A 13,203-nucleotide genomic window follows, 5' to 3' on the forward strand; every position below is an offset into this window, starting at 1 on the left:
AATTTTTTTTATCAATAATTATTTAAATAATAATACCAATATTTCCATTATTAATATTTTATTTTTTTTACCATAATAATATTAAGTGACCATTATAACAATTGATATTTTAATGCCAAATAATTCTAGCGGCCGTTATACCGATGGCCGTCAACGACAACGTTACAAAAAACACCGTTACTGATGAGTTTAAATGAATGATAAAAAGTGGCAAGGAATTCAATAAGAAAAAGGCTGTGAGCTTGCCTTCGCGTGGAAGACTTCAAGCCGGCCAAAGACTCCTTGTGGCAGCGGCGCTTGTCAGAACTCATTCCTCCTCCTCCTGTCATTCCAATCCCAATTTAACCCTGACCCTCTTTCCCTTCTTCCGGTCCCCAAACCCTAGCCACCACCGCCGGCGATGGCGGGGGCGGCGGCCGACGGCCGGGAGAAGGTGATCGCGGCGGCGCAGCATATCATCAAGAGCCTCGCCACGTCCCCCAACGCCGCCGAGGACATGCTCCGCATCCTATCCGGATTCGACCACCGCCTCTCCGCCATCCCCGACCTCTTCCGGTCCTCCGCTGCCCGCCTCGACGCCGCCGAGAAGGTCATCCTCCACTGGGACGCGTCCAACGCCGACTCCTTGTGGGAATCATTCCCCGATGACGCCGCCGAGTATCTTGCCGCCGTCGACGAGGTCATTCGCTTAGCGGGAGGTGGCGGCAGCGAAGACGACGACGACCTCTGCGGCCGAGCCGAGAGTGTGATCCAGGTCGCCATGGCCCGCCTCGAGGACGAGTTCCAGCACCTCATCAACCGGAATTCCGCTACCCTCGACGCCAATTGCCTCCGAGATTCCTTCGAAAGGTTCGCCCTTTCCTTTCCTTCTGATTCCGGCAACCCCATCGCCGAGGACTCGGACCCCTCAGTAGGAGGGGAGCAGCACGAGGCCAATCCGGAGGAAAGAGGTGGGAATTCCCCTTCAGACGATCGGAGCTCCAATTCGATCCCTCCTGAGGTCATCTCGGACCTCAAACATATCGCTGACCGGATGATCTCGACCGGCTACGGACGGGAGCTATGCCAGGCCTACATTGGCGCTCGGCGTGAAATCCTGAATGAGTGCCTCTCTGTTCTTGGAGTTGATAAATTGAGCATCGATGAGGTGCAGAGGATCAAATGGAAGGCTCTCGATGACAAGATGAAGAAATGGATTCGAAGTTTGAAGATTGTTGTTAGAGTTCTTCTTCTGAAGGAGAGGAAGCTCTGCGATCAGATATTTGCCGCCTCCGATGAGCTCAAAGAGGAGTGCTTTATAGAGGCCACCAAGGTTTGTGTCATGCAGCTGCTCAACTTTGGGGATGCTATTGCTATTGGGAAGTGGGCTTCGGAGAAGGTCTTCCGCATACTGGGCATGTATGAGGCTCTTGCCGATGTATTGCCTGACCTCCTGTCCCTGTTCTCGGGGAATTCGGAAGAGTTTATTTTTCGGGAGGTTGAAGGGAATCTTGGAAGGTTGGGGGATGCAGTGAGGGGTGCGCTTGCCAGGTTTGGGAGTGCAATTCAGAGGGAGACTTCACGGAAGCCATTGCAGGGTGGAGAAATCCACCCCCTGACCAAGTATGTTATGAATTACATTAGATTGTTAGTGGGTTATAGCAGCTCTCTTAATGTGCTCCTCGCTGATGGCGGAGATAATCCGGTAGGCGATGAGAGCATGACCCCATTGAGCCATTGCATATACGTGTTGATCTCAGATCTAGAATGTAAACTCGAGGAAAAATCCAAACTTTATGAAGATGATGGTATGCCATATATATTTTTGATGAATAACCTACTTTACATGGTTCGAGAAGTTAAGGATTCTGAACTGAAGATACCGTTAGGAGATGATTGGGTCCGTAAATGTAGGCGGCAAATTCGGCAGTATGCAACGAGCTATCTCAGAGCTTCTTGGACTAAGGTCTTGTCTTGTTTGAAGGATGACGGATTGGGTGGGAGTGGAAGCTCTCATAATGCCTCCAGAGTGGCTCTCAAAGAGAGGTTCAAGAATTTTAACTTGGCTTTTGAAGAGATTTATAGGACACAAACAAAGTGGAAGGTTCCAGATTCCCAGCTTCGCGAAGAGCTGAGGATATCGATATCAGAGAAGGTCATTCCCGCATATCGTTCATTTGTGGGGAGGTTTCATGGTCAATTAGAGGGTGGGCGACATGTTGCAAAGTATCTGAAGTACACACCGGAGGATATAGAGAACTATTTAGTGGATTTGTTTGAAGGATGTCCTTCACAGTCAAGCCATCATAGGAGAAAGCTTAGCTTATAACAGTTGAGATTCTGACCAATTGTAAGCGCGGCTTTGTCAACTCTAGGTCATATAACTTGACTTTAAACTCGATGCTTTTGTGTTTATCTTTCACCCTTTTATGACTTCTCTTTTGGATATGATATATACAATCGAAAGATACCTACAGGCCATTTTCCTTTCATATATACATATAGAATCTTTCAGTTTTGAATCTTTTTAAAATTTACTAGTCTACGACATCCATAAGAAAATCACAGAGTGCACTGTTGGAATCATGTGGAACTGCATTTAGAGCTTGGTCGATTAGCAGCAATGTAGGTTGCAGAGAATCTCTTTAAGCTATATTTTTTTTGTGTCAGCAGAATGGTGAATTCCTGAAGTAGCAGCCAATATTGTTTTAAGCTTTCAGCAAGCCTCTTTTTCATGAGCTTTATGTTCCCTTGTATCCTGTTATTCTGTAATTACAGATCATGTTTCGTTCGATTGTCTGTGCATGTGAATACTGAACAACCATGTGTGCAGACTCATGTATAATTGTAGGAAATACCTGCAAGCTTTTAGAGCTCTCTCTCTCTCTCTCTCTCTCTCTCTCTCTCTCACACACACACACACACACACACACAAAAAAAAAAATAGGGAATTAAATGATGAAAATTATGATGATATCTGAACTTATTAATTTATTTTTTAAACAAATAAGCTAGGCTCACCACTACTTTGGTTGCACTCTGAGCTACATAATTTGCATTCGAACCCTTTTCTCATCCATATTGCCCAGATCCAGTTCTAATTATGAAGAGTTACAACCTGTTAGCTGATGCGATATGCATGCAAAATTCCCATGCATCGTTTGCCTTCTCAAGTTCCCTCTCCCTTGCACAATGGGTTTTATCATGGGATGCATGAGCATTGATTGATGACACTTTTTCTAGATCTTGTGGCACCCTGCCTTAGCAAGCACCATGCTAGACCAACATTCACATTTCTATGACACCAGTGCCCCTTAGGAATGGTTCACAAACAAGTTGTACCTTTGTTACATTGGGAAGTGATATATATATTTATTGCAACTATAACAACCCAGGACCTTGCTCAAAAGGGCTAGTCAAAAGGTATTATTTGAGTTCTTTGGTCCTATATAAGTACTCAGGATCTATCCATTGTATAGCCAATGTAGGACTAAACACATGCCCACATGGGTATTCATATACTCCTCCATTAAAGTTTTGGCATCCTCGCCAGACTAAAGGTCCAACTTTTTTTAAATCCAATCACAAGTACCATAAATTCAATCGAGACCCATGCTACAGTGTCTTCCAATCCACATTAGCTATAGGTCAGGTTTGCTCTGATACCATTTATAACAATTCAGAACCTCACTCAAAATGATTAACTAGAAGGTATTGTTTGAGTTCCTTAGTCTTGTACCTAGGATCTACCCATTCCATAGCCGACATAGGACTAAATACATGCCTGCATAAGTCTTCACAGCAATGTTCCTTGGCAACCATGTAAACATATCTTATACCTATCTTTTGACGTGCACACTTCCAGATCATGGTCTCATCACTTGTGCTTGACCCAAAAGTTAAAAAGTCATTGCCTCTTGTCTTCCATTGTCCTTGCACGAAGGGCTTCATCATGTCTGCATGAGTGTTAGCTCATGTTACTTTTCCAGAATAATTGGCCGCGTAAGCACCATAGTCTGAATTTGACATCCAAGCAGTCAAGTCTCATGCAAGCACCGTCTACCAGCCTTAGGATGTTATTCTTCCGTAACATGAAGGCCTTGTTTCTAGTACAAAACCTCAATTTTATGGTGAATTGATGACTCTCGATACTGTTGGTGTAGGAAGTCCCCTCTCTTCGGCTGTTATGCTAAAAGATTCCTGAGTAACATTTCAAGACAAAATTTCTATGCCATTCAATGGCTTGTTCTCGCCCTTTTTTCAAAGAAAATCTGACCTTTCATGGAGAATTGGCTTGAATCCAAGCAGCATTCATCCCATGAAGAATAGTCATTTGTCACCTAGGTGCTTTAGGAAGTGGAGATCATTGTACCATACCCTTTGGGTGCATTATGTGTGTGTTTGGTGGTTGAAACCAGTTGAAACTGTATAATTTTTAAAAGGATAAATGCAAAAACTTGCAAAAAAAGAGAAAATAATACAAGTTTGAAAAATAGTTTAGGTACCATTTTAAATTATAATTTGTTTTTTTCTGAAAAATTCTTGCATGAAACATCCATTGATGATAAAAAAACCATTTTCTGTTTATGAATATAGTTAATTTTGAATTTCAGTTAACATAGTAACCTTATGAAATTTAAGCAATACTGCAAATTTTGCTTATTTTTGTACATAATTTTATCACTAAAACAACAAAATGTTGAAAAGACTAGGTTTCTTTTATATTTCTTGTACCTTAATACCCACATGCTCTTAAACCTACCAAAAACTGACAAAGTTTGAGCTTGATCATGTGAAAATATTTCCTAGCTGCTTAATACAAAAAAGAAGTCAACTATCCTAAAAAGGATTACCAAATAAATCTCATTGAAAACTATAACATAGTTTTTCATGGAATCGATCAGAAGAATGAATACTAAATTGCATGTGCCTTTCGTTGATCAGGTATAATGAATGTAAATGGTGGTAGGAAATGGCTTACGAGAAAGATAAGATTTTTCTGAGTCATGAATTTGCTTGATTCTTGTTTAAGTTATGAAAACACCAAACCATGTCATTCATCATCATATACCATTTTAATTGTATGGAATTTACAAAACACAGAGCTCCAGTCCATTTGGTGGATATTGAAGTTCTATTACTTTGTAATCAATTTTCAACTTGTAAAACACATCTCTAATCAAGCCTGTCTTCTTATAGGCCCTTTATTTATGATTTGTAAGGCTCTCTTGGAGGCCTTTTTTACTTTCTTTGATCGCCTTTTTTTCCTTTTTGAGCAAAAGATTGGACTCAGTCCAATGCAATTCATTGAGAGAATGAAAGGTTGCAGATCAGAAAGATAGCATGCATCAAAACTGTACCGCATGATTGGGTTGTTGTACTTAAACCAAAACCAAATTAAAACAATCTCTTCATCATTTGTCTAATACTACTTCTCATTTGCTGCTGAGGTCCTGCTCTTGAGTAGACATTTAACTTGTTCAACCACATGCTCTTTTTCATTGATCGCATTCATCTGTTATGCACTTCTTATGTGTTCTAGGCAATAATGTTTCTTTGTACTTTTAAGAAATTCATATAATCTTCCAGTTATACAGGAAAAGCTTTATATATGGATGGATCAGAGTTCAATGGAAAACCAAAGACTTGAAGATGCTGGGGAAAGAGGAACCTTTTGATTTTTTTGTAGTTTGAGGCTATGACTAATCAAACTGTTGCAGCTAAATCAGTAAAATATCAGCCTAGTCCCATTGAAAATATTTCTTTTTCAAATGGATTTCAGTTTATAAACATGAAGTGGAACCAAGTTTTCTTATTTGCTGAAGTTAACTAAGGCAGTGGTAGTCATAGGTGGTGTTGCAACCAAAACTTTCTTCATAGGTAGCCTCATAGAAGTTTCATGCATTGGTTAATATAATTAAGCAGCATTAATACAGATAAAATTGTTCACACAAAGAAAGCATGGGCATCAACTTCAATGCCTGGAACTAAGAAACGCTCAAACCTTACCCAAAAGGAAGAAATGCGTAATTTTGAAAGCAAAACAAAAAACAGTGACAGGGAAAGCACCATAAATGTGGGAAAAAAACAAGACATAAGAAACCAAAACAGAACAAGAAAGAAGCTTGCATCACCGGCGACACAAGGCAGAAGTAAATTGTACTTAAAGCTTGGTTAGCTATCAGACCCTGCTATTCTGTGGCAGGGGAACAACACCATCAAAGAAATCTCCGAAATAGCCCCGTGGCTCATGCACCAGCCTGGAGATTATATCTCTGAGTGTGATCACCCCTTCCAGATTCTCCTCCTTGTCAACAACATAGATTCTCTGTCTCTTTTCAGCATCCAGCTTTAAAATGATGTCTTTTACTGTGTCTTCTTTATTACAAGTGATCACATTCATCAGCATGGGTGAGGCATCTTCATGCTCCTCCAAATATTTCTTAACAGTGGTGACAAAGTCTTTGGCTGTGATGGATCTGTGCATCATGTATATATTTAATTTCTTAACAGTTGTGACAAAGTCTCAACTTCCTTTCAAACAAACAAGATAAACTTGTTAACTCCCAATACATTTTTTTTTTGAAAAAATCCATATTGTAGCCTTGAAGAGAGAAAACTAGAGCATGCATAAACTGAGAAACAAATAGCACGAGGCAATTCCATTCTGAAAACTTAATTGTTTCATTTGAATGCAATATGTAGACTGAAAAAATATACCAAATAGATAGAGGTCACTCTTCTATTGATAACAAGCCAAATCAAAGATTTTATAACAGAATTAAAAAAATATCTTTGACCAATAGCCAATTAAAACTGGAAACAACATGAGTAACTTTGACACTGAAAATAAGAAAAAGCAAAGTCAACTGATGCAAAAATTTCAAACACAGACCTGTAATCCTTATATATTTCAGGAGCAGTTAAAAGATATTGAATGTCTCTGATGGTTAAATTTGCTACTGCCTTATTTCCACTTCCATCAACCACTGGCAATCCACCAATTCTTCTCTTTCTCATTAGTTGGAAGGCTTTTAGAACTGGTTCCTCCTCACTGACCTGCAAGAAAGGACAAAGGTATGATAGATATCATCTTTAGTATTTTGAAAAAAAGACAGGCAACATTTTATTGGGAATTGAAGTGCCCAAAAGACAAAAGTGAATCTAGGGCAACTTTCTGTTGTTTGAGAATCTCTTCAGATTCTCCTTTGTGCATATATCTGCTTGTGGATGAAATCTGGGAAGTTGCTCATCTTTTACAGCAAAATAAACAAGAAAAAAAAGAAAGAAATCTGCTAGATACTCGTATGTCATATACCAACTAAATGAGCAAACATTAAGCAGTAAGGAATCTTATAAACCAATCAACTTACTATGATGGGTCAACCGCAACATTAAGGAAACATTCCAAAAGATTTCTGCATCAATATTCACCTCCTCTGTTAGGTTAATCCACTAAAGCTTGCTTTCCAGGCATTGAGATTTCCTTCTCTTGAGTAAATATCTAATAGTGTCTATATTTACAAGTTTTGTTTTTTAAGAATAGATATACAAGTTCCCGTTAGATATACAAGTTCTATTTGTAAGTTACCACCCTTTTTGTCTCGCTAGCCCCTTGAATTCAGATAGGTATTTCTTAATTATGGGAGGTCAAAATATGCACACAACATGCAATTCTCTTTGATTTTGTCAAGATATACTAATTATAAATTTCATGTTAAGTTGAGATGAATGGTGTGAAAATCTTAAATTCTGATCTTATATACAGTATTGCATATCAAGTTGCTGATGAAAGAGCTAATGATCTAAAAATAAAGAGAAAACGAAGTAGCATGAGTGCACCTTGACAACTTTATCAGCCTTCATCAAAGGAAGCCCCAGTTCAAGGAGTTTCTTCATGCCCCAATCTTCGAACCAGTGAAGCCCGACACATTCTGCCAGCATGTGAACCACTGCAGACTGTGTGATGATGTTGTCAATCTTCGCTTCGCCTAGGTCAACCACAGGAAGGCTCTTCATTCTGTACTTGGAGAGCAGCAACAGCATGGTTAGGAATGAGTCAGAGTTCTGCAAGGCAAGAAATGGTGCCCAGCGAAATGATCCTGAGATATCTCGAACCTGTGCAAAGTCATGAATCTGAGAACTGGATAACCAAGCATAATGGTAAAAAAAAACTCAAATAACAAACTATTTATAAGTGCCTCAAAAATTAGGCAACCTTTGTGTTCTTGTAGAAGCCTGAAGAAGTGAGACTTTCGAAAAAGCTTCCGCCCATTGAAAATGCAGCTTCAGGGGTTGATTCAGCCATGACTTCACCATAAGCTTCCACAGATGTTGTTGTCTCCAATGTAACAGTGCCAAGTTTTGCTGCTAATCCATCTGCAGCTTCTCCTGTCGCATCAGAACCAGCCATCATCCCCTGGGCTGCAACTTCTGACTGGAAACAGAATGCCATAATTCATCAGTGATGATTATGTAAATTCTATGTTTTCATAATGATCAAGGAAACTGATAGTATATTGTTCTCTTTTTGAGGCGAAATTGCTTTGCATTTTACAGTTACTTTCGGATACAATGTTGAATAGATTGGTTCTTCTGTAAGAGAATCTCTTGTGAGGCTTCAAGCCTTCCATTGTTGTGAATTGATTATTGCTATACTTGAGAATTTGGTGTGGCACTACTTTTATTTTATAATAGACTTTAGATATGGAAGTTATTTCCGTTTTACTTTACCTTTCTTCAAAAATTGCTGAGAAGACAAGTACTGCATATGTTGTGTCATGACCTGTCTGCTTGTTGTCAATTACTTATTTGTATAGCTCCAAATCTTGAATATTTATCATCAAGATAAGTCTCTTTCTGTTTTCCCTTGATGGATAATCACAATATGTTGGATTTCTTTAAAAAAAATAATAAAAGACAGAATTGTAATGTTGAGGCAATCCGCCCATCACCAATGCTGGACATTTTTTTCATGATGATCCATAGTATCCTAAAACATATCCAATCCAACTGGCAACAGTTCAAGTGGAGCATTCTAGCCATGAAGAAGATCCACGGCCCTTCTTCACCAGATGTCTATCTTGGAGTACTCAAAGACAAGCCTCCTGCATCCTTCTGAGACATCGAAGGCAGTAACCAATAGAAAGGGAATAGGGTGCTTCCAAGAAGGGTCCATGTGGTAGGCAACAAAAGCAATGAAGAGAAATCAAGGAAATTTTGATTGACTGCGACAGAGAGCAAATCAATCCACCCATTCAAACTAGTCAAGATCAACCAAGGGCCTTGCTCTAGCGAAAGATGGTGGTGTTTGTGAGAGGTGAAACAAAGAAAGGGGGAAGAGACAACAGTAAGATAAGGAGTGATTCTTATCCTAGTCGGTCATACTTTAGGAAGGGTAAAACAATTATTCAAGCCACGTGGCATGTATGTGAGGACTCAAGTAAGCATGTGTTTAGTCCTGCATCGGCTATGTACTATATAAATCTTAGATATATATGCACAGTCAAGGAACTCAAATAACACCTATCGATCTTTTTTTGGTGAGATTCTGGGTTGTTACAATGTTGTTCTCTCTAGTTTATACGCTTATGGATATTTTGCGGTCCTTAAGGAGCTTGGTAGCTTGATAACGACTCGTGTATTCCACAAGGCAATAACTATTCCTATTCCACCTTTTCTATTCAGGAACCAAACACAGCTTTATTATATAATTTTTGATTCTTGGATTGCAATGTAATCAAGTACAGCATTCAACATAAGTCACTAGTAAGCTTCTATATGTTGTGACTACTTGTTTTGGCCATTCAAGTTCTATGGTATAAGCATTCAAAAATTGAGTGCAATAACACTATGTAATGTTTTTTTTTTTGGCTTAAGACATCATTAAATTGTACTCAGCTATATGAGGCTGCAATAACAGAATACATTGTGTGTGTTTTTTGCTTGAGACATTGAAAAATTATACTACATTGAGAAAGTAGGAGGCCAGGATTAGAGCCATTTTGTCACATGTCCATGTCCATTGTCAATGAAGACTACCTAAGGTATAATTGTATAAACAGTGTTCATGCATGCAGAGAAGGCTTGAAGGTCAATGTTGTAGGTTAACAAGTTAGGATGTTCGTGTCCTTTTGAAGATGTTGCTGCTGTTACAAATGGCTTCTAGATTATTTAGTGTATCAACAGTATAAAATCTAATGCATAACTGACACATTTAGCTGTGGAGATTAGTCATATGCAAACCTGATGCAGAAGCCATACAGCAATTCCAGCAAATTCCACAATGCCAAGGTATCTGTCAATCCAACTAGCATTTTCTGGTGCTTCCACATTCCACACAGGTGCACTCAGGATTTTGTTTTTCGATAAAGTTTCGAGGGCATCAGCTAGACTAGAATCTGAAGGTATCTCAACAGCTGAAGACGACGTCTCCAAAGAAAACAATAGCAATGTCATATTTCGTCAGAAGCAGTTAATCTCGGATTTCCAATGAACAAGCAAATAAGAACAATAAAAATTATGAGAGCACCGAGAGAATAAGCAAGTTGTCTTGAAGACTAAGTGCTATGCTCCTCCAATTCGGAAAGAAATGCAGAAAAAAGAACATATTCAGATCTTTGCAATTTCCACAAAGAGCCAAGAATGCATACATTTAGGGCAATCTCAAGTAATCAGGAAAAACTTAAATGGCACTCAAAACCCACATGTTATCATAGTCTTTCAAATAGATGAGGCCCTGCAAGGTATCTCTATGAATTCACATGCTTGAATGCTGGCAATTCTCACACAACCACCCCTCTTATTTATTCTAATCCTATCCATCACCAAATTCATCAATCCTTGCCTCAACTACTTGCTTTGGCTTTACGAATTCTAGTTTGCCAACCGTTCCTTCTAGTGCTTAGATGTCACCAGTGATCAAAACATTGTCACCATCACTGCCACTGCTTTCACAATGGTGAATTTGGCAGCAATGTCTCATTATATTTCCATTTCTTTTTTCTTTTGGATGCAGGATGACCTAGTTTCAAAATTTTTAGAAACATTTGCCTCTGTTCCCACAGATTAAATCCAGTTATTCAACATAAACAATATGTGCAACAAAATTCAACAATTATGCCCATTCACTATCAAAAAAAATATGTGCACTTATCTCTGCATAAATAAATGGCTGAGCTGTATCTGTTGGCCTAGATAAAAGCATCAGAAAGATCTGAAACTAGACCATTCCTGCGAAAAAGAAATGATCCAAAAATACAAAAGAAAATGCGGGCAGTTCTAGCAAAATTTTCTCCACCTAGTTCCCTTTGTTGTACATGCTCATACCATTCAGTTCGGTTCTTGATCACTTTTTCCCTGTCTGGTGCAATTCTTGCGCCATTTCTAATATGTTTTATCTCTCTCTCTCTCTCTTCTTGACAAAGTTTTATTGGTCTTAACATGTTCATCCTGTTCACATAAGCCATGATCTTTGGGATATCAGTTGTACCTTTCGTGCAAAAAGAGGGATTCTACCTTCCTTCGATGAATCCACCGTTGGATCACCCACTTTGTCGCTTTAAGATCTGTGCGGGTGTGAATGGTGGAGTTCGGAGTGCTTTGAGATCTATGTGGATGGATCTGTTCGAAGGAAAGTGAATCCTTCTTTTCATGCGAAAGGTACAACTACTTTTTTCGCCTTCCTATATCTATATGAGCACAGATCCTCTATGATGCATGGGCGGCACCGCAGAATGCTATGCAGCCCGGGATAGCCGGCTACAAACAAGATGATCCACGAGCGCATACCATATCATTATTTGATAACGGTTTATCTCCTCATGGAGGCCATCCAAGGATGCTCGACTATACTTTTGTGAAAAAAAAAAACCTATTTTTTTTCCCTAAATGTGCTTTTATTACTTCAAACAGAGATGTCTCTAGACAATGCCGAATCTAATGTTATTTCTCAATCGAACAATGAACCAAATGCCGCATCGATCAAATCTCAAAATGGTGGGAGACGGAGCATTACAGGGATGAGACTGAGCCAGCGGCTGAGTTGCACGAAACCAAGAATCAAACTCGAGGCGGCGAAAGAGTTGAGAGAGGGTAGATTGGGGGGTTGCGTTATGATATACCTTGGGATGAGGGGGCGAGGGGGAAAGAGGAGACGGAGATGCTCTCGAAGCAGGAGTTGAGCTTCTCCGAGGGGCTGAGCTGCGGCTCCTGGATGTCCCACAGGTCTTCCACCCGCATCCCCACCTCCGCCTCCGGGCTCGACCGCGCACTCCCCGGCGGGCTATCCATTCTCTCCCTCTCTCTTCCTTCTGTAACGAATAACGGTCAAGGACTCAAAAGGAGGACAGATCTCCCATGAGAGAGAAAGAGTTCAAGGATTAGAAGGAGAAATGGACAAGTGGAACAAGACCCGGGAGTCTGAAGCCGCAGGAATTTGATTCCACCAACAATTTTTTTTTTTCTTTTGATTTATAGTTGTTTTGTTGCTTTGAAATAGAAACAGCAAACAGTGGGAAAATCATTAAACACAACCGTAATCACAATTAACAGACGGTTTTAAAAGCCTTCCATTACATTATGAATATAATCTGTTGGTGTTATTTAGACTACATGGTAGATACAATTAATTGTTGTTATTTAACACCCCTCCATTGAAGAAAATTTTGTTCCTAAAGAAATCTACTTAATAATCAACTTCGCAGAAACAAATTGTTTTTTTTTTTTTCCAGATGAATACATTGTTAGGATCGGCTACTTTTGACGCCATGTATAAATAGATGATAGCGTACTTTTAATATGTGTATAGACATACAAACTTGTACATCCCGAATTGTTTTCTCGCTATGCAAGTGATCCGATCATGAAAAAAAAAAAAAAAATCAACATACTTGACTTGGATATTTAAAAAAGAATAAAAAATAAAAAATTCACAAAAATGAGATTTTAGGTTTCTTTTTTCTTTTTATTGTTAGCATGCCTTCGCTTAATACAGTCTACACAAATTTCCAAATCAGTAAAGGGCTGACAAGATCATCATTCACCAATCTCTTCATTCATCTTATGGAGATGTGTCCTAATCTCCTATGCTATAACATGGAGAAGCGATCATTTAGCATATAATGCTTTAGTTCAACAAATTTTATTATGCAAGAAAACAAAGATAACTCAAAAAATGTATCATGGTTCGACTAAAACAGTTCATCGACCAAAATATCAATACCA

At 39.3% G+C, this 13,203-nt stretch overlaps 2 protein-coding genes across 6 annotated transcripts; one reads left to right on the forward strand and one right to left on the reverse strand.

Annotated features, from left to right (window-relative positions):
- The first annotated feature begins 208 nt into the window (after positions 1–208).
- On the forward strand, positions 209–8,704 carry LOC103707870 (exocyst complex component EXO70A1-like). Of its 5 annotated transcripts, none has more exons than XM_088706510.2 (2): positions 209–1,602; positions 7,748–8,704. In XM_088706510.2, the coding sequence occupies exons 1-2, from the start codon at positions 401–403 to the stop codon at positions 7,824–7,826; spliced, it is 1,281 nt and encodes a 426-aa protein (XP_088562636.2). In that variant the 5' UTR covers positions 209–400; the 3' UTR covers positions 7,827–8,704. The 5 variants fall into 5 exon arrangements, with proteins under 5 accessions (XP_088562636.2, XP_088562637.2, XP_017698479.4 ...); XM_088706511.2 differs by lacking the exon at positions 7,748–8,704 and adding an exon at positions 5,569–6,920; XM_017842990.5 differs by having other exon boundaries at positions 212–2,354; positions 7,851–7,981.
- On the reverse strand, positions 5,237–12,461 carry LOC103707871 (SNF1-related protein kinase regulatory subunit gamma-1-like). The gene is made up of 6 exons (XM_008792563.6): positions 12,102–12,461; positions 10,225–10,397; positions 8,198–8,416; positions 7,822–8,097; positions 6,875–7,038; positions 5,237–6,458 (listed from the first exon to the last, which is right to left on the reverse strand). The coding sequence occupies exons 1-6, from the start codon at positions 12,268–12,270 to the stop codon at positions 6,161–6,163; spliced, it is 1,299 nt and encodes a 432-aa protein (XP_008790785.4). The 5' UTR covers positions 12,271–12,461; the 3' UTR covers positions 5,237–6,160.
- Positions 12,462–13,203: the final 742 nt, after the last annotated feature.

Source organism: Phoenix dactylifera, chromosome 11 (assembly GCF_051530095.1).
Source record: "Phoenix dactylifera cultivar Ajwa chromosome 11, Ajwa_hap1_PhDact_Kaust_v1.1, whole genome shotgun sequence".
NCBI classification, from domain to species: Eukaryota; Viridiplantae; Streptophyta; class Magnoliopsida; order Arecales; family Arecaceae; genus Phoenix; species Phoenix dactylifera.

Excerpts from the sequence above, each read along its gene's own strand:
- LOC103707870 (XM_017842990.5), top strand. The coding sequence starts at position 401 with ATGGCGGGGGCGGCGGCCGACGGCCGGGAGAAGGTGATCGCGGCGGCG.
- LOC103707871 (XM_008792563.6), bottom strand. The coding sequence starts at position 12,270 with ATGGATAGCCCGCCGGGGAGTGCGCGGTCGAGCCCGGAGGCGGAGGTG. Across the intron at positions 10,398-12,101 it reads CCTCGCCCCCTCATCCCAAG|CTGTTGAGATACCTTCAGAT; the intron begins GTATATCATAAC and ends CGTCGTCTTCAG. Across the intron at positions 8,098-8,197 it reads GCTTCTACAAGAACACAAAG|GTTCGAGATATCTCAGGATC; the intron begins GTTGCCTAATTT and ends GACTTTGCACAG.